Source organism: Argopecten irradians, chromosome 7, assembly GCF_041381155.1.
Source record: "Argopecten irradians isolate NY chromosome 7, Ai_NY, whole genome shotgun sequence".
Lineage (NCBI taxonomy): Eukaryota > Metazoa > Mollusca > Bivalvia > Pectinida > Pectinidae > Argopecten > Argopecten irradians.
The window spans coordinates 21,361,156-21,383,901 of NC_091140.1; the positions used below are offsets into that span (position 1 = coordinate 21,361,156).

The window sequence follows — 22,746 nt, forward strand, 5'->3', positions numbered from 1 at the left end:
TTTAAATAGAGAGAATAAAGCAAGATTCAACTTTACAATATTGATCATGAAACGATACCGAACGAAGTTGTTTCTATACAATTTATTCATCATCAAACATCAGTGAAATGTATCTGGCAATGTCCATACCAGGGGATTAAGTGATTTGGTCTGAAGCTAAATATGGATAAAGTATAAATTTAGATAAAATTGAAACCAGCAATACCGAAAGGTTTTTCATTTGATCACACTATGAATCTTTAAATACTTGCATGATGGATGAATATATGCTTTTATCATTGTTTGGTAGAGAAAAATAATGTCAATTTGGCATATATTTTTTCTCAAACATCTTGTGTTAAGATCAATCTAATGAAGGAACAGAAGTGTCAGTTGATTGAAGCTGAGAGGGATGTTCACAAAAGCTTACTTGTATGACTCTTCAAGACATTTCATTTTGTAGAACATACAAGATCAATGACTTTAGCAGACAAGATTCATATCAACGAAATGGTTTATGACATTCAAAAAGGCAAAATTAAAAACCTGAGGTAAGATAAACAGCCTAACAGTGGGCTATATTCCAAAGAAATTTCAAATTTATTATAATTCAAATACACCTTAATCTAATAAGGGAAACAAATGAAAAATGATCTTCAATTTGACGGTGAAATAAAATGATTGAGCACAACAAACTCTGCAGGAGTCTAATTATCTAATGGCAAACAAAAACTCACAGCAAGTTGCTGACTGAGACGAGAACTAAGATGTCAGAAATCGGTATAATTAGGGTTTATTTTAGTGTAGGAATCTGAAATTTACGAGGGACAACAGGTGAAGACACATACTTACGTATGAAATGGACATGACATGGGTGGACGTTACACTACTTACCTACAAGTGGACGGGTGCTCATTTTTTACCTAGCCAATTAGAAACAGTTCTGTCAAAATGGACGGGGCATTAGAATATTAATTGACATACTCCATGCTCGATCTATGTCAAAGAAAAAATTCACATGAAACCAAGATTTGATTTTTAGCTCACCTGGCCGAAGGGCCGGTGAGCTTATGTCATGGCGCGGCGTCCGTCGTCCGTCGTCCGTCGTCCGTCGTCCGTCCGTCCGTCCGTCCGTCCGTCAACATTTCCTATAAATCGCTACTTGTCCTAGAGTTCTGCATGGATTGTAACCAAATTTGGCCACAAACATCCTTGGGGGAGGGGGAACAGAACTTGTATAAATTTTGGCTCTGACCCCCCAGGGGCAGGAGGGACGGGGCCCAATAGGGGAAATAAAGGTAAATCCTTTAAATCGCTACTTGTCCTAGAGTTTGGCATGGATTGTAACCAAAATCAGCCACATACATCCTTGGGGGAAGGGAACAGAACTTGTATAAATTTTGGCTCTGATCCCCCAGGGGCAGGAGGGGCGGGGCCCAATAGGGGAAATAGAGGTAAATCCTTTAAATCGCTACTAGTCATAGAGTTCTGCATGGATTGGAACCAAATTTGGCCACAAACATCCTTTGGGGAGGGGGAACAGAACTTGTATAAATTTTGGCTCTGACCCCCCAGGGGCAGGAGGCGGGGTCCAATAGGGGAAATAGAGGTAAATCCTTTAAATCGCTACTTGTCCTAGAGTTTGGCATGGATTGTAACCAAAATCAGCCACAAACATCCTTGGGGAAGGGGAACAGAACTTGTATAAATTTGGCTCTGATCCCCCAGGGGCAGGAGGGGCGGGGCCCAATAGGGAAATAGAGGTAAATCCTTTAAATCGCTACTAGTCCATAGAGTTCTGCATGGATTGGAACCAAATTTGGCCACAAACATCCTTGGGGGAGGGGGAACAGAACTTGTATAAATTTTGGCTCTGGCCCCCCGGGGGCAGGAGGGGCGGGGCCCAATAGGGGAAATAGAGGTAAATCCTTTAAATCGCTACTTGTCATAGAGTTCTGAATGAAATGTAACCAAATTTGGCCACAAACATCCTTGGGGGAAGGAGAACAGAACTTGTATAAATTTTGGCTCTGATCCCCCGGGGGCAGGAGGGGCGGGGCCCAATAGGGGAAATAGAGGTAAATCCTTTAAATCGCTACTTGTCCTAGAGTTTGGCATGGAATGTAACCAAAATCAGACACAAACACCTTTGGGGAAGGGGAACAGTACTTGTATAAATTTTGGCTCTGATCACCCAGGGGCAGGAGGGGCGGGGCCCAATAGGGGAAATAGAGGTAAATCCTTTAAATCGATTTCAAATTTATTATAATTCAAATACACCTTAATCTAATAAGGGAAACAAATGAAAAATGATCTTCAATTTGATGGTGAAATAAAATGATTGAGCACAACAAACTCTGCAGGAGTCTAATTATCTAATGGCAAACAAAAACTCACAGCAAGTTGCTGACTGAGACGAGAACTAAGATGTCAGAAATCGGTATAATTAGGGTTTATTTTAGTGTAGGAATCTGAAATTTACGAGGGACAACAGGTGAAGACACATACTTACGTATGAAATGGACATGACATGGGTGGACGTTACACTACTTACCTACAAGTGGACGGGTGCTCATTTTTTACCTAGCCAATTAGAAACAGTTCTGTCAAAATGGACGGGGCATTAAAATATTAATTGACATATTCCATGCTCGGTCTATGTCAAAGAAAAAATTCACATGAAACCAAGATTTGACTTTTCTAAGCTGATTTACTGATGATACAGAGATATTGGGTGTAGCTATACACAGCTTTGTGTACATAACTGATGGGAAAGCTGACAAAACACAACTGGAATTAAGACAGAATCCTGCTCAACAGATCAGAAAACTTATCATGTGTTACTGTATATAGCATTAAAGAATATCAATGTACCTAATATCGGGAAAGAACTTCTTTTTGAGGTCCTAGCAAATCTGAGATACCAAAAAATTCTTCTGAAATTTCTGTAGCCCAGGTTTAAATGAATGTCTGTTTTATCACTTTAAATTCATTATAAGTCCAGCCAACATTTAACCCGTGATCAGCTGTCCTGATGTCAGTTCCCGGAGGATTGTGATGAGAGAAACAATTGTCCAGTTGGCTGGTCTGCACATTTCAGACTTTCTGGCTTTACTCGCACAGAAACTAATTTCTTTGTTAATTTCCTTCCAACTGACCATAACCAGGAATTGACACTCTGGCCTTACTGACCGCTACATTTCAGACATGTCCATCCTGAATGGTCAGTCAACCCTCTCCACTGGTCAACTGCCAATCACAATGTCTGGCCTGAATAATTAATGAATATCTGCTGATTGGAATGGACCTAAATTTTGGCAGAGTAACAAAACTGCTGAGAGAAATCTAGTTAAAGTTTATCAATGGTAAAGACACTTGTCTTTAAGAAAACTATAGATGTCTACTGAGGAAATTTTCAGATTTTTTTTTTAAATTCTGGAAATGGATCCCTTACACAGGAAATTAGGACTGCCAGCTTTTAGAAGCAGATATGACTTTTCAGCTCTTGCGCTGAAAATCACTTTTTTCAACTTTAGATTTAGAAATATTATTAAGGCCATGTATTGTTTTAAAGGTACAATTAAGTGAGGCTAATTCTGTTATATAACCAAGAGGCAAAATATGGTATAAATATATTGTTCTACATTCTTTATGAACTTCTAAAATATTGACAAATTCCATGTAATTATTAAGTATTTTAATTGATACCGTTGAAATTCCAAATGGTATAACAATACAAATAAGCATGTACAATACATGTATGTACCCACACCCGAGCCAAAGTCACAAAAGTTCAAACAAATGCAATACATATAACCACTGAGGAATTGATGAAATTGGTTTTTAGACAGGAGCGTGCACCTGATAAGGTAAACACACTTCTGTAAGAACGGTTTGAGTATTTATGGACAAAAGTTGCATTACTCTACGAGCAAGGGCCAGGGTTCAGCATACAAGACGTCCGACCACAATGTGTAATACAGTATGTAGTGGATAATGAGGGAGTTTGAACACTTCATACACATTTCATCACCATGAACATTTTTGTCATATCACAGTAAAACCATCTTATCTTATTTCCATTAGAAATGGACTATTTCCAATATATATGTATGTGCAAAATTCCCTTTAAATGGCGCAAAAAAAAAGTATTAGTTTTGGAGGATTTTGTTTGTTTTATTATATATTTTTTTAGAAAGTTCAGACACATTATCTTTGATGCAAATCATGCTTGACAAAATACCAGAGAAATACTGTATGTAAAATAATTTACACATATATATACAAAAACACAGCTCTATTAGTATTTGATGTCAATAAAACAAGACTTTAGGACTAATAGAGAAATAGGGTGAAGCATATTGATTTAGTCAAACGTTTTATTTTGAATTACCTCCCTTTATCCATCCCTATGCACTGGCAAATATATTGGCAGGAGTCAAAGAGAGGTAACTCTTGTAATTAGTGAGTAGAGTAGTCTCATAAAAAACTTAACGTGAGTAGAGTAGTCTCATAAAAAACTTAACAATCAATGTCAAAAAACTTATACTACTATAACTGAAAGTCATGACTTTGCTAATCTGCTGGATTGTTTTTCCCTCTCATCTTAAGTCATCAATTTTAGTAATATGTGAACACAAACAAATATCCTATTTTTTCCTTAAATAGTCTTGACTATATAAAAAGAAGGAGAAATCCAAAGTAACTTCTTTCCTGGTAAATAAAATATGCTGAATATAATTGGTGATGTGTCATGTCTATAAAATGCACCCCTGTATATAGTGACTTCCTGTATAATATTAGCGAACACCCACCTGTGAATTGTGACCAACTCTAGAATATGACATGTATATATTGTAACCATCTGTAGATTGTGACCATTAGTAAAATGTCACTCTCTTTAAGTTATGACCGCCTGTAGTAGAATGTTACCACCTTAGAATATGATCACCTGTAATAATAATAATAATAATAAAATCTTTTATTTAACCAGGGTTACATATTCAGACAAGTCTAATTTACAATATGGCCTTGCATCAATATATCACAGTTATCACAGACAACAGTTTAATACAGAAAATACCTTAATTTGAAATACATATACATTCATATCAACATATAAATATGGTTGCTTTCTAAAATATTGGTAGAAAGTATGAAACTAAAATTGTGAAAATACATCCTTTAAATATTTTTGTTTAAAAACAGCAACACTGGGAGCATTTCTAATATCATTGTTCAATCCATTTAGTACATTGGAACAAGTGTAAACAAATGAACGCTTAAAATAACTTGTTCTAGCATTAGGAATACCAAACTTATTTGAAGTTGAAGACCTGTAGGTGAATGTTCGCCTGTATATTATGATCACCTGTATATTGTGACCATTTTAGAATGTGATTACATATTGTATTTTCAGACATTGATCATATGACTACAAGTTGAGACAAAATTTTGGATTGTGACCACCTGTATAGTGTGATAACCTGTAGATTATGACAACCTGTTGTTGATGACTTTGTAGAATATCATTATTTTTAGACTGTGGCCATGTACCTGTATATTGTGACCACCTATTGAATGTGACCACCTGTATATTGTAACCACCTGTAAAATGTGACCATCTATAGATTGTGACCATTTATGAATTGTGACCATCGGTAGAATGTGACCATCTGTATATTATGACCACATGTAGAATGTGACCACCTGTATATTGTGACCATTTGTAAAATGTGACCATCTGTATATTGTGACCACCTGTATATTGTGATCACCTGTATATTGTTATCACCGGTATATTGTTATCACCTGTATATTGTTATCACCTGTAGATTGTGACCACCTGTAGAATGTTACCACCTGTAGTTTGTGATCGCCTGTAGATTGTGACCACCTGTATATTGTGACCACCTGTTGATTGTGATAAACTGTAGTTCACGTCCACCTGTATATTGTGATCATCTATAGATTATGATCACCTGTAGAATGTGACCACCTGTATATTGTGACCACCTGTATATTGTGACCACCTGTAGAATGTGATTACCTGTATATTGGGACCACCTGTATAATGTAACCACTTGTATGTTTTGACCATCTGTATATCATAACCTGTCCCCAGACTCGATTTGTTTAGGTGCTGTTACTATTGTAAGAATGCCTATCACTACATTTTTAATGTCAAAAATATTTAGCAACTCACACAGATCTTATTGAATCTTTAAATAATGTAGATTTACATGTACCATTATCCCTTGATTTATTATTGTTTGAAAATGAACATTTATCTTTGGAAGTAAATTGTGAAGTTTTTAGTAAAGTGTATGTTTACATAAGATCCAGCAGAAGATTTTAACATGTTTACTTTATAAATGTATAAATAAATATATATATATGTTACTGTAAGTTATATTTTTTAGTGTTAATGTATATTACCAGTTTATGCTGTCATCTGTTGTCTATATACCCGTGTAGAAGATGACTTGATAAGTTGGCATAACTTGTGCCAAATCCTTTTTTTCCTTTTGGTAAATGAAATATGTTTAAAGTATTATGACCACCTGTAGATTGTGATCACCTGCAGATTGTGACGATCTGTGGAATGTGACCACCTGTAGATTGTTATCACCTGTAGATTGTGATCACCTGCAGATTGTGACCATCTGTGTAATGTGACAACCTGTAGATTGTGATCACCTGTAGAATGTGACCATCTGTGGAATGTGACCACCTGTAGATTGTGACCATCTGTAGATTGTGATCTCTTTAGATTATGACCTTTGGTTTTGAACACCTGCAGATTTACCATCAGTTATGGGATGTGATAAAATATAGTTTACAACCACCTGTAGAATTTACCACCTTTATATTGTGACCAACTGTAGATTGTGACCAACTGTAATTTGTGACCAACTGTATAATGTGACCAACTGTAGATTGTGACCACCTGTAGATTGTGACCACCTGTAGATTGTGACCATCTGTAGATTGTGGCAACCTGTATAATTTGACCACCGGTATAATTGACCATCTATACATAATACCTTGTATATATAGGATGGTGTGGGAGTAGAAGACATTCTTTACTTCTCTTGTCACTGTATTTACAATCATCTATATGATCAGGTTTTTGTCAGCATTTTTACCTTCCTCCTTCATTCTGGTCTATACTCATATCTCGTTAATATTTTGTTTGAAGAATAAGAAATTCATAGCTCATTTTTGAAAGCTAATAGTATGGTACATATGGTGAATGACAGCATATACCAATGTGGATGAATATAGCCATAATTCAAGGGGTTTTGTAGGTATTACCGGAGGTAATCAATCAAAAGTCATATGAAATGATACTCTTTCAGCTGAGTCTGTCCTTTATGATCTAGAGAACAGGTGAGTTTTACAGGCCTCATGGACCTGTTATATTGATAATACAGTCAAACCTTGATGTAAGTATTCAAATGTCCTTATCATATACAATGTAATCAAAACTGTCTATAAAGACCACACAAGGGGCACAGAAATAATGGTCTTAATAGACAGGTGGTCTTTATACACAGGTCAAATTGTATTGAAATTGACCCATTTAGTGACATGAAAATGTGGTCTTTATACAGAGGTGGCCGCTAACAAGGCAGGCTTCACTGTACAATGAGTAGTTTAGTCAGGATCAACAATATACTTTGTATTCAACAGTGAGTTCGAGTTCTCAGAGTTTGAGTTAACAAAGTTCCACTGCAGATAAAAGGACACCAAACACATAGTAAGTTTATACTATTTTCTTTTATTTCTAGAGTTTTTTTTCAAATATAACAATGCAATATTTCAAATTCATCATTTTGCACAACCTATATAAAGATAAGCAAATCATTTACATGTTCACTTACACAGCTTAAACATACATATATACTGTAAGCAATACTTATTTTGGTGCAAGAAATTGATTTTGAATAAGTTAGCACAAAAAGGAATCTTGCACATTCAGAATTCTAACAATAGAAAATGTTATTTGCTCAATCATATTTTAGCTGAAAATTAGGGAGTAAAAATCAATAAAATAAGATAACCAACAAAACATGTATGCTTACAGTATATGTGTAATATCTATCTCTGTATTTCTATTTCCTATTTTAACTACAAAAGTAAGCTTTTATTTTATTATTGTGTTTGTCTAAAAGCAGTTTCCTTAACTCACTCACCCCTGTAATTTCATAATGAACTGTTCTATTCTTTGATTTAGGAGAGTCTACATGTGTCTTCATGGGTGCGAATGAGTTAATTACTTGGGTTGGTTTTTTTGTAAAAATATCTATATTATAACCAAATATGTTCAAATGTATATATATTTTTTAATTTCTGTATAGAAATAATTACAGCCTAGATTGTCTGTAAAAATGTATTGGACTCCATCACACCTATGTCTACCTTTGTATCCCAAATCCTGCTGATTTATTTTAAATGTATGAATAATCAAATTCTGTTTACAATACAGAAACTACCTCTATAAACTTCTGACCTTTTATGAATATGATACATTTTTATTTAGTTCAGACATCAGAAGGAATAAATTATTCATTTCAAACACAGAAATGATAAATGCTACTGTTTGATAACAGAATCAATATTTCTGTCATTAAGTAAACTTTGATAGTATCAAAAAACACAATATATCTATATAGGCAACAAATAAACTTGGCAGGGAGTAGCTGCTAGTACCTAAATATAGTAACAACAATCACAAATATACCATATCAACACATTCACTCAATAACATTCAATCCAAAAACTCTTTAGGATTTTGGTATATGAAACTTACATTCCTACACACATTTTCAATTCATTCAAACACTTTTTCACTTAAATCTATATTTTCAGTTTTTGGCACTTTTGGATTTCATTAATAACATGAGATCATTTACTGGTCCACATATATGACCTCTAAAGTTCATGTATATGACCCCTAAAGGTCATGTTTCTTGTCCCTCATCCAAGTTCATACCTGTCTGTCTCATGGCCAAAATTGTGAACAAGTTTGCTTTTTCAAAGTGTTCTTAGAACCTTATATGACAATTTTGGTCATTTTTCTTTGACATTGAGATCATGACCTTAGGTTGACTGACCACAAGTTTGAGGGACTGACCACAGGTTTGAGGGACTGACCACAGGTTTGAGGGGCTAACCACTGACTTTAGGGACTGACCACAGATTTGAGACATTACAGTATTATACAATACAGTCCTCTCTGTTGAGACGATTCTCTATATCACACTCCAGCTGTATCGAGTCCTGACGAAAACTGGACGCCCCTGTTTGGGACTGACCACTGGACTGTGAGCCGGACTTGAAGAAGTGGACACCAGAATATGACTTATGAGACGGTGAGTGAGGTTGCGATGAGTGGGATGAGGACGAGAAGCCACCCTCGCTCGGCTCCGGGGTCGCACTTATCGGAGAAAGTGTTCGTTTCTGAGCCGTTTTTGTGGAAGAATGGTTTGAAGGACGGGGATATTGCCCCTGTAAATGTCTGTGTAAGGTATGGCTATCGTACGACAATCCAAGCGCGACAGGATTGTTCTGGTGATAGTTCCTACTCACTGGCACTATGGCAGAGTCTGTGGAAGAAAATCTGGCATCCTCACGAAAACTAGACATTGTCTGTCCTTTTTGTCGTAACATATGTTCGTCCAGACTAATGTTTCTGTTGTACGTGGGTCGTGGAGGAACCGGTCGATGTTGCCAGCTCTCTGGTATTGAAACACCTTCTGATGTGGATGTAGAGAATCGTGTATCATTTAATGTATCACCACTTCCTGTTGGGTACCGTGGCAACGAGTAAAACATTCTGGAATCTGTAACAGCAGTAAAAAAACCAACATTAATGAATGGAATTATTAACAATGGTCTACAGAAAAAGGGGTGACATAAATATCCAAAACGTTTTGATAAAAGGACAGTGTGTATTGAATTTATGACCATAAAGAGAGGATGAAATAAAAAATATGTAATCAAACACTTATTGATATATGTGAAAAGCTCAAGTTTATCTTAAATATTTTTTTTTATTTTACTTCACTTGGTTTATTCATTAGTATATGATAGGTAAACTTCCCTGGGAGATAACTTACATACATATTGTCTGTTGTTTAATCCTTTTTTAATTTTATTGAAATTCAATTTTACAATTATCAAATTTTGTTTCCAATAAAGTTCAACATAGACTTCCAGATTAAATTGTCACCAAATTTCTACGTGTTACATTAAGTTTGACCTTGAAGACTGACCTTGACTTGCCATCAGTTCCTGTTGGCTCATGGAGCTGTCGTGACGTGTACGGACACTGTCGCCACGGCCGCTGTCATGTGACAGGGTACCACCTGGTGTCTCCACGAATCCCTCGTCTTCATCGGTTCGCCCAATATTCTCTTTGGATTCATTCTGAAAATATATTGATCAGAGGATTACAGACCATCTCACACAGACACGAGCTGTCCATAACAAGACACAAATATCTGTCTACAAACCTAACGCAGCGTAAACATTGCCCCCTCAACCGCAAATAATAAATCTATTGTATCATTCCAAGTCATAAATGCTGCATTAAAGATACAGAAATAAATTGGACACTGATGTGTACGGCATTGTTGTGGTATTATTGGGACGTTTTTATACCAGTTACACAATGGGATAGCAGTTCAGTCAGGTGACCGCGACCAAAACACATCACTTCAACAACAACAATGTCAGGTGACTTCCAAACAACCCAAAATAATAAATGTCAGGTGCAATGTACGAATACAAGCATGTCAACTAAACGGTGACGAGATTTAAAGAGCTGTCATCTAAAGCAAAATATTTTATTGTTTGCTACATTTAATTTTTGAACTTGTGGGAATCTACCTGTAATTCTGGTAAAGGGAAGAAAAGAAAAATCTTAAATGAGCAAAAACATCCAGGTAATCAAAGTGTATTTTACACAACTAATCTCCCAGATCATGATACGGTATAGCACCAAACAGTTATCATGGGCTAGATCGGTCAGTTGTTTACTGCCTTTTCTGCACATGACAGTTTCCATCAGAGTTAATTACATAAGAAATGATTATTGTCATAATTATATTGATAATTCGTTTGACGATGAGGGTTTTAAATAAAGTTAATTATATATTGTAAACATATATGGTTGGTACTGTATATTGAAAACTAAGCTTTAATCTTGTTATACACATAAGACTTCCTATTTACAAGATTAATGTCTAATTTACATGTCTTAGTGAGTCCAATGTCAACTGACAAAAACAATTTAATCCCAAGGTCAAGCTGTCTTAACTCTGTATGTATACTTATCCGATGTCAAACATGAACACTAAAGTTTCTTTTCCAATATCAAATATGGATGTCTCCGTTATAAGGCCAATATACAAATTAGGACATTTTAGGTACAAGGCCAAAGTCAAACTAGGTGGTCTTAGTGACAAGATGTCTTAGCTACAAGGTCAAGGTCGAACTCAGATATTTAGCTACAAGGCCAAGGTCACATATAGGGACATCTTTATTGCAAGTCCAAGGTCACACATCCGAATTAAGGCAAAAACAAGAAGTTCAAAGTTACTTGGTCTATATCTAATTCGGTTGTCGAATGTCAAATGTTGTCTATAACTTTGGCCTTGAAACAAAAACACTGCATTTGTGCACCAAATCCCCCAAGGGACGAGAGACAGAAGTCTCCCCTCCAGCATACAAAGCTTCCCTAATCCCCAACACAACTAGGTCACAATTAGCCATATCAGAGCAGATTTATTAGGCTAACACAATATCTATTTACAAATAATATTAAAGTCCTATACATCCGGTGATCAATTGTAGAGTACTTGTTTGAAGTTCTAGTCCTCCCAAGGCATTGTCAAATTCAATACCACCAATTACATAAAGCCGTTTAAAAACAAAACTCAGCCATTTTAAAATCGAAATCCATACAGAGTTATCAGGTACAATCTGCAAGGGGTTCCGGCGGGGTGTCTAAAATTTCAACACCGAAAATCATAGATCTGGCGATATTATTGAAACACACATAGGTTTCTATTTCGCTGTCATCAGATACACAGGCAAAAATTTCCAAATGGAAAAATAAATTATGGTAAAAATAGCAAAACAATAAAATAATTTCCCTAAAAGTGCCTTTTTCAGATTAGCACTTGTCATCACTCATTTCACCTGTTACAAGAACAAAGCTCCACTGTCATAAGGTTTTACCTGTGTCAAGATTAGCAAGAAAGGAAAAAGGGAATCCCATGATCAAACATTTGTTTTAGAGTTTAAAAGATATTTTTATCTACGAGCTCAGCTTAAAAGTCTCAAGAGGTCGGGACATAACCATTTTCAGGGCCCCATGGACGGCACTAGAAAACACGGACATGTGTAATCCATTTATATTATAACCCATTGGTCAGCGAGTTCACCGCCATTGGCTAGTGTGAGGCCTTTTGGTCAGTCTAAAACCCTAAACCAACAATCTCCGTAGCATTATTCCTGGACGCCATTATTCCATCAAGTTAAAAACCTATAACACTAAAAGTGTTTTGGACTGGCACCAGCTCAAGTTCTTACAAGTTTGGTCATTTTTAAAGTCTCATCAAAACAAGGAAACTACATTATTGTGGTGTTGATGTACCAAATGAAATTTGTTAAATAAACGTCGTACAGGTACATTCATTTTCAGTACAACTTTTTTTTCTTTTTCTCCAAACATTTCATCAATAGAACTAAAATTTTCAAAAGTTGTTATGATCAATTTTGAACATTCTTATAACTTTGTACTTTAAAACATTTCCAAGTAATATTGCTCTAGTAAGAAAACATGAAACTGTTAAGGGTAAATTTATTTAAATGAAATTCCCTCAGATATAATTTGTATTAAATAAGAAGATGGTCACTTCAGGTACATCACCTACTTTCTATATGTAAGCACAAAGCCCCTAGAATCACATCAAACCATATATTTAGTGTAAAATCTGACTGCAAAGCCCTACTCTTTGTGGACTGATGAATTCCTAAGCCTATAATAACAGGTATCATATGAAAGAGAACAGATTTCACACAAATCACCAATACAGTACGCTTGGTTCTACGGTCTACAGAGAACTGACACCATATACTTGACCATCTAAATTCCTCATTGTCACACGCTACACCACTATTGCAAAAAGTCATCTGTCATTTTAAGTCTCTTATACACTTCCTACAAGTCTTCTACATTTATCTTTCTTTTTTTTCATAAACAAAAAAAAATGTTTAAAATCTGAAACAGAATTATCTCCCCTTTGTTTGAAAACCTTGATTTCAAAAATAAAATTATCACTTCATCTTTGAAAAAAAAATGTGTAAATTTCAAAACAGAATTACCTATCCCTTGTTTTAAAACCTTGATATCAAGGAATTAAAGTATCACTTTATTTTTCAAAAATCATTAATATTCTAGCAGAGACCATTTACTTTTTACATCAATATTGTATAAGCTTCTAATTACAACAACAAAAGCATCAATCAACAAAGGCACTATTCAGAACTAAAATGAATCATTTCGCTTTTTTACTTCATAAATAACTTTCAACAGAAGATTTTTGAATAATGATAAATTCACAAAAATTACCCTAAGAGATAAAGCTTTTAAAAGTTAAAAGCTATATATGTTTTTGGAGATGATTCACCTGAAAATGATGTTGGATGTAAATTGATGTACAGATATACACACCTGTATCATATATAGAGGTATACACACCTGTATGATATCTTAATGATGTCTTTGTTCACACACACAATCAAGTGTGAATAAGGAATATCTTTCATCAACGATTAACTTATGATAATCAGGTTTTATAAAATTCACCATTGAAAATTCAAAACAAGTTTAAAATATGATGCATCAGTGAGAAGTGATAACAGTGGATGCACTAACGTCTGGACTGAAATTTTAATTAAAAAATGAAATATTTATAATTCAGAAAGTACCTGGGTGTATCAGAATACCTGAGATGATTGTCATATCCTGGGAGGGGGATGAGCACCAGTGATCATCAAATCTATCTCTCTACCTCATCAGGATCTACATGTAATTTAAGTGATCGCTCTACTGGTTGGTGTTACATCTATATAGACATCATCCCCGCTCCCTACATCTCTATATCCCCTTTCCCTACATCTCTATATCCCCTCTCCCTACATCTCTATATCCCCTTTCCCTACATCTCTATATCCCCTCTCCCTACATCTCTATATCCCCTCTCCCTACATCTCTATATCCCCTCTCCCTACATCTCTATATCCCCTCTCTCCCTACATCTCTCTATATCCCCTCTCCCTACATCTCTATATCCCCTCTCCCTACATCTCTATATCCCCTCTCCCTACATCTCTATATCCCCTCTCCCTACATCTCTATATCCCCTCTCCCTACATCTCTATATCCCCTCTCCCTACATCTCTATATCCCCTCTCCCTACATCTCTATATCCCCTCTCCCTACATCTCTATATCCCCTCTCCCTACATCTCTATATCCCTCTCCCTACATCTACTACATATATCCCCTCTCCTACATCTCTATATTCCCCTCTTCCCTATATACATCTCTGGTTTTACTGGTCTACCTACTTCCCTCCCCTCTGCCTACATCTCTATATATCCCTTTATTTAGCAGATGACTGTAGGTTTACTGATCTACCCACTTCCCTCCCCCTCTCCCCCTCCGCCTTCCCCCTCCCCTCTCCCTCCATGTCTATATCTGATTATGACCACTCTGCTGCTTTTCTAACATCTATATCTACACTGCTACCCTGTCATATCAGTGTTAATCAAAATGTCACACAAGTTGCTGTCAAATGTCTGGTGTTTCCCAGGGATAAAGGCTTCTGATTTCTAGGTGTAGAGAACTCAAGGCATCAATTTTATTTCAGATAATCTCCCCTGGTTAAAAACTGTAAATGATTATACAGAGCCCAAACTGACCATTGGGCCCTAATAAAAAATAATTAAGAATTTTTTTGATGAATTATAATACAGTGATCTGATCCAGGAAAAATGTTGGTCGTGTGGAAGCAAAATCAGACAAAGGTCAAACCCAAAAGAACTGATGCTTGTCATGAGAACCTAGTTCTTGTACTTGTTTCAAGGATCAAAGTAAGATAAGTTATAAACAATAGACTGGAGCTGAGCCTTACCTTACAATCCTGACTGCCCTCTGAGGCTGTGCTGTCATTGGAACAAATCGGTTTCAGATCGGTGGGACGATGGAGCTGCACATCAGACCTGTCGTTACCAAGTTTATGAACGTCTCTTGTGGAAGTCGACAGACAATGTAGCCAGTCCATTACAAACTTCTTTTTATGGTCTGTCAATTTGCCATCCCCTTTGTCAAACGATTTAGCATCCTGACGCCGAATGAGACAAATCATGATGATCATACCAAGAGACAGAGTTACAGTGACGGATATCACAGCGATCACGATTATAACATTCTTATTGGCGTTAGGATTACTGACAATGATCACCAGGTCGGACCAGGTCGTCTGACTGGGTGTGCCTGCGTCCTGGACAGCCAGCAGTATGGCATATGTCCCAATATGGCCCTCAGTGAGATCCTGTCCCAGGCTGATCACACCAGTCTTGTTGTTGATGTAGAACAAACTACTCGCACCCTTCATTACTACATAGGAAAGTTCCGAATTTACACCTTGGTCTGGGTCTGAAGCCATTACCTTGGTAACTATGGCACCCCGGGATTTACCAGGCATGATAGTGACGGTGTTGTTCTGACTGGTAGGGAATGTTACGTTTGGAACATTGTCGTTAACATCCTCTACAATGATCACGATGTTAGTGGTGGTCTGTAGGGACGGCTGGCCATTGTCCTGTGCTGTCACGTGGAAGTCGTAGAGTCCCTGAGTCTCACGGTCGAGCACGACTTTTGTCTGAATCTGTCCTGTGTTTTGAATAATCTCAAAGATACTAGTGTAGGGGTGAGTTGGAGGGAAGAGGATGTTTCCGTTAGCATCACTGTCTTTATCGTAGGCAAATATTTGACCAATCACAGTGCCAGGAGCTTGGTTCTCCTGGACAGTGAATGTGTAGACTTCCTGTGAGAATGATGGCTGGTTGTCGTTGATATCAAGGATGGTGACCACAACGGTTGCCGTGGCGCTGTACTTTGTTACAGCGTTATTGTCTGTTGCTACTACCTCTATCTCCTGGTGGGAATTTGTCTCTCTATCAAACACAACATTAGCACTGATCACTCCAGAATCAACATTGATAGAGAAAAAGTCATCTTCATTCCTAGACAGACTGTACGTTACTCTGCTGTTCTCTCCTTCATCTGAATCCGTGGCTGTTACTATGGTGACTGGAGCACCCACCTGATTATTTTCGTAAATTGATGCGTTGTACTGTGTGTGTTTGAAGACAGGTGAGTTGTCGTTGATGTCACCAACATGAATGAGGAAACTTGTGATGGAGACAAGGTTGGGTGATCCTCCGTCAGAACAGACCACGCTTACATTGTGTACGGCCCGGTCCTCTCGGTCTAGCTTCTGTTTTAAAGTCACCTTGTACATGTTGATATACAACGTGTCCATCTTAAAGTAATCACTGTTTAGTTGACACGTCACATTACCAAACGCCCCACTGTCAGGATCAGACACAGCTACATTGGCAATGTAACGTCCAGGTTCTGCATCCTCCAAAATCACCTCACCACCAGGGGGCAGGTTGATATTGACCTGCGGTGCGTTATCGTTGACATCTGTGACAGTGATGACCACCAACGCGGATGAGGATCTCGGCTGGACTCCACCGTCCACAGCTTGAACGAAAAAGGAGAAACTCTGCTCAGCCTCGTAATCAATCAGTCCAGTAACGAATATCTCCCCAGTCGTGTCATTAATACCGAACACACTGGGTATGGAGCTTGGATTAAACATGTACGACACAGTGCCCTTGTCACCCGAGTCTAAGTCCCGGGCCGTTACCTGGGTAACCACCACACCATTGCCTCGGTTCTCCACTGTTGTAGCCTTGTATTCAGGCTTGGTAAACTCCGGGGCGTTGTCGTTCTCGTCCAGTACGTTGATGTGGATTGTAACACTGCCGCTCTTCTGCGGTGATCCACCATCTTTAGCTACTATCTCCAACTGGTAATACTTAACCATTTCATAATTCAAAAGTTGGTTGACCTCAATTTCTACAGTCGGAACGTCGTTATCATCTGAAGGATATTTTAGCCGGAACACATCCTGAACAGTTACAAACTCATATGTTTGTACCGAGTTGTTGGACCCACTGTCCTGGTCTGTCGCCTCATCGATAGGTATAATGTAGCCAATGTTGACAGTTTCCGACACGGAGACGACTACCTCGGACGGAGAGAAGAGTGGCGGGTGATCGTTTATGTCTTGGATCGTAACATCAATAAGAAGTAATTTAATTAAATCTGGATTATTGGGGTCATCTTTAAAAATAGCAATAGACAAACGAAGATCACAAATTTTCTCATCTGGACATACATTCTCTCGGTCAATCTTTGTTGCTGCCAAACTACCACTCTGTTCGTTGAGAGAGAACAATTTGGCATAAACGTTTCCTTCTGTGAGGAGTTGATACCGAAGCTGATTAAATACTGAGTCCGTCACATCAATAACTGGCCGGACATCAGATGCAATGTTACCGACGACAGTTCCATTTGCTTGTTCCTCCAACAGGGTGTATTTAAAGTCTGCATTTTGGCCCAACACCGCAGCAATGACGGCACTCACTAGTATCACGTGGACGATCATCCTGTTACTGTTCACTACTCTGATTGGTCAGTTCTGGTGACATCACTACCAAGATCCACCAATCATACAATCTGAAATATACGAAAAAACAAATAACATTTACTGATATGGCTGTATTCACATTTCTAAAGCTTTATAATTAGCCCTAAACCTTACTGTAAAGTTCAATACCAAACACTGTTACTAGGATTGCCAAGTTTGAGGCCGCAGCGGCCGAGTGGTTAAGATGTTTCCACATATTACCACAAGCCCTCCACCTCTGGGTCGCGAGTTTGAATCCCATGTGAGGCAGTTGCCAGGTACTGACTGCTGGTCGGTGGTTTTTCTCCGGGTACTCTAGCTTTCCTCCACCAACAAAATTTAATAGGAAATTAAACTAATAAAACCAAACCAAACCAAGTTTGAGCCTCCTGCTCTCAAAATGATGATTCAGCACAAAAAACACACTCCCATGATAGACTCATGTTTTGGATTCCCCATTAATAGACCCTACATTGATCTTTCCCTTGTTATGGACCCCTACAATACCCCTCTTCCTGTTGTAGACCCCCAATAAACACACATCCTGCTTTGATCCCCCCCCCTCCTGTGGACCCCAATCTCTTATCAGTTTGACTGACTGACTTTCTTTATGGAATTAATACCTTTTATAAAATCAATAAAAAAAAACAGATAAATTTATGACATCAATATAACAATGCTTCAAGGACAAAAGAGATCCCCATTTTCCTTATCAGTAGCCTTAAGACTGCGAACGAACGTATACTGTTACTCTGTTTTCGGAGAAACATCTCCAAACATCGTTATCATCAGCGTACATAACAAGTTGTACCAACACCTTAACGAGCTGTCTAGGTACCTTAACGAGCTGTCCATATATCTGGTGTATCTCTCCTTATGTAAACTGTTTACCTGGTAACTTTCTTATTTCTAATAACTTGTTTGATATAGAGCTTATATAAAAGTTGACCCGATATTGACTTGTTGACTTTATCAGAGTTTGATATAGATAGCTTATTAGAGTTTGGCTAATACAAACATCTACATTGAAGGACATTTACAAACATATAAGTTTCAGTTTACTTATTGATAGCTTATTAATTTCTTTGAAGAATATATATATTTCACAAAAGTTATCATACAGAGTTTCATCACCATCATCATCATCATCCTCTAAATCCTAATTAGTATATATCATCATTCTTAGACTCTTCATATTTGTTATTTTCATCATCATTATTATCATCATCATCTAAATCCTAATTTACATCATCATCTTAATCATTATCATCATCATCATCATCATTATCATAATTCTTAGACTCTTAAAATTTGTTAGTATCATCATCATCATCATTATTATCAACATCATCTAAATCATCATCATCAGATTTTTATAAGAAAGAAAATACAGCTTGATCGATTAGATTTTGATGAAATTTTGACAATGAGCATGGACCAGTAATGAGAATGAGAATATATATCTCGTACTACATGTATATTGATTTGGGAAGTCTTCGGTTAATGAAAATATGGCAAACAAATCTATTTCTCAGTCAGTAAAAATACATCAGACAAAATCTATTTCTCAGCCATCATGAGCGATGAGCGAACCCAATCAATTGACAAGCTGACACAATGTCTGCTCAGCCAAGATGCTGTACAAAGATACACCTGGAGATATCAATAGATACACAATGCTCATCATGTAACCAAGTAACAATTATTACAATATATAGTCGTTCAATTGATATTTTTGTATTTTCTTTTGTGTCGGACTGAAAGGATAGCATGTTGACATAACATGATGTGATAAGACGTGACACAATATATTACTACACCTGTGTATTACGATACTAACGTCCTTCAATCGCCACTGTTTGTTTAACTGAAGGTTATATCCTTATATATGTAAAAACACTTTTATTGTAATATTTCATTTTCCTGATTATAATTTCCTTATCTTATAGTATATCTTTTATTGTTGTATTTTCTGTGTATCATTTAAAACCTTTCATACAATTATGAAAATGTATCAATTATATGTATAATGTCTTTTTTAGAATTAGCATGCAAATTATCTTAATTTTAACGCTATGAAGATATTTGAAAATGCACTTAAATTAGGAAGAACTTTACCTTGGTGGATATCATGATTTCACACGGTACAGTGCAAGTCTGCATGTCCTAGTAAACTACACACGGTACAGTGCAAGTCTGCATGTCCTAGTAAACTACACACGGTACAGTGCAAGTCTACTAGTAAACTAACACTACACACGGTACAGTGCAAGTCTGCATGTCCTAGTAAACTACACACGGTACAGTGCAGTCTGCATGTCCTAGTAAACTACACACGGTACAGTGCAAGTCTGCATGTCCTAGTAAACTACACACGGTACAGTGCAAGTCTATGTCCTAGTAAACTACACAGGTACAGTGCAAGTCTGCATGTCCTAGTAAACTACACACGGTACAGTGCAAGTCTGCATGTCCTAGTAAACTACACACGGTACAGTGCAAGTCTGCATGTCCTAGTAAACTACACACGGTACGTGCAAGTCTGCATGTCCTAGTAAACTACACACGGTACAGTGCAAGTCTGCATGTCCTAGTAAACTACACACGGTACAGTGCAAGTCTGCATGTCCTAGTAAACTACACACGGTACAGTGCAAGTCTGCATGTCCTAGTAAACTACACACGGTACAGTGCAAGTCTGCATGTCCTAGTAAACTACACACGGTACAGTGCAAGTCTGCATGTCCTAGTAAACTACACACGGTACAGTGCAAGTCTGCATGTCCTAGTAAACTACACACGGTACAGTGCAAGTCTGAATGTCCTAGTAAACTACACACGGTACAGTGCAAGTCTGCATGTCCTAGTAAACTACAACACTTGTTGATTCGTTATACAAAATTTGTCCTAGTGAAAAATTATTGTTGGGTTTGTATTAAAATTGCATAATGCGTGTCCTTCACATCGTACCATTTTTTTTTTTTTATTTTAAAAAATAAATAACATAATGGTACCAGCTCGACTGAGACTAACACTGTAACTATCGTTTGTTGACACAAACGTGTCACTCCAATATCTGTCATTATTCAACGAGATAGACAAAACAGAGCTGAGGTCATGAGTAAATCAAATTTGTCCTGTAATTTTATCAGGTGACTAATTCTATACCAGCCAATGTTTGAATTTGAAATTTACAATAATTAATTTACATTTGCATCCATCAATCAAGTATTTTGTGAAAACAACACCTATTACAGGTCCATTATTTTCCATTCAATATGTTTCCATTCAATATTTCAATATTTTGGTTATTGCATTAAAGAAAAAAAATGTAAAATCTATAAACTTCAATGATATTTGTTCCTACCCTATTCAACATCAGTTTGCCGCTAAAACATTATTTGTACATGCTCTCCAGATCCTTAACAAACCAGTTTACGATCAGCCCCATAAATCACCTACACTCTAAAAGATAAGAACATTACCTGAATTTCCCTCGTCAGTTCCCTCGCTGTAATTATAACGAGTTTGTTCCATGGTTAATAAGGCACCATTATTTGTATACACGTTGTGTCCAGTCGTGGCCGTACTAGTGGACTGACCAGTGTCCTCAGCGGCCCGAGTACACTGTTTGAGTTTCGGACTATACCCTGACTCGACACGACACTCCTCCCCCGTCCCCTCGGTTAAGCCCCAGTTACGTCCTTGTAGATGTGTGTTATGTAAATTTCTAGCTCAGTGTGTCTTTTCTTTACTTTCCTCCACTATTCAAATACTTGGAGAACATGGCCTGAGTCACCCTCTTCTACCTTCGCCTACTTTATAGGGGGACATGCACAAACATCCGCCGTACTTCTAAATCTCCAACAATATGTCTTTATTATGGATGATTTCACAATTTATTAATCATATATCAAAACATGTCTTAACTCAGGTGTAAATAAGATGTCATTTTAAAGATGTAACTGACTAATTAATTGTAATGCTTCTGTTTAATTAGGTGTCTGTACGGTAATGATTTGTAAAAGAAAATCTTTGTGAGATATATGTAAAAACTGGGTTTTTAATTGATAAAACTTTCGAAAATGATTTAAGTCTTCCATTAGGACATATGATACTATTGCAAAACAGAAAACATTTGGAAATTGATTTGGCTACTGTTTAATTAATATGTTTTTTTTAAAACAAAACATTTCAGATTAATAATTAATAATGTTTACCTTTCAAAAACTATTCAAGTCTGTGTTATTTTGGTATATGCGATTACTACACACCTATGGTCCACTTAATGACTTAATTAGCTATTGTTTAATTGATAAAATTTTTAAGAGATCTTTACAAAGACTGCCATTAAATTAACATAATTTGTTTACCTGTGTTAGCCCTGCTGAAAATAATATACAATGACTTTTTAACTAAACCTTAAAGTCCCTAACAGTAATACTCACAGGCCGTAATCTTCCGAGACACAAAAACATTTCCGTGCTTGCTTTAGCTACACTTTCTACTGACATCCGCTCAGAAACAACGCTCAGTTCTCGTACAATAATCCAAACAAACAAGATGATAAGCGTCCTGTATCAGTCTTATATAGTGTCAATCTCGGTGAACATGTTGTAATAATTATACCAAACTCGGTTTGAGGAGCCGTAAGTATATTATTGAGGACACTCTCCTCCAACGTGTTTGTTTCCATTTTAAAACTCTGGGTGAAGCTTATTACAAAACTGTTGAAAGCCCAAATGAGGTGTTGACATAAGGATTTAGGGAGGTTACTAACAGTACATAGTCCCTGTATAGTCCTGACCTCTTCAGGCAGGGACCGTATTGACACAGTAGATTATCCCTCAATACAACCTATGTCATCTTCAAGTCAAATCCATCATTCAGTGGCCAACAGATTTGTGTATAGTCCATTTGTTAAG

At 37.0% G+C, this 22,746-nt stretch overlaps 1 protein-coding gene across 6 annotated transcripts in view; it reads right to left on the minus strand.

The window, feature by feature from the left end:
* Positions 1-7,742: 7,742 nt before the first annotated feature.
* LOC138327829 (protocadherin gamma-A4-like) overlaps positions 7,743-22,746 on the minus strand; it is a 40,101-nt gene continuing 25,097 nt past the window's right edge. For 3 of the 6 annotated variants that reach the window (XM_069274235.1, XM_069274234.1, XM_069274239.1), the window contains 3 exons: positions 15,191-17,871; positions 10,260-10,413; positions 7,743-9,827 (listed from right to left, as the gene is read on the minus strand). In XM_069274235.1, the coding sequence (XP_069130336.1) occupies positions 9,202-9,827; positions 10,260-10,413; positions 15,191-17,800 (3,390 nt within the window). In that variant the 5' untranslated portion in view covers positions 17,801-17,871 and the 3' untranslated portion in view covers positions 7,743-9,201. Of the gene's footprint in view, positions 9,828-10,259; positions 10,414-15,190; positions 17,872-19,939; positions 20,059-21,306; positions 21,531-22,269; positions 22,658-22,746 lie in introns of those variants that run through there. The other 3 variants (XM_069274237.1, XM_069274240.1, XM_069274236.1) reach the window with 3 other exon arrangements.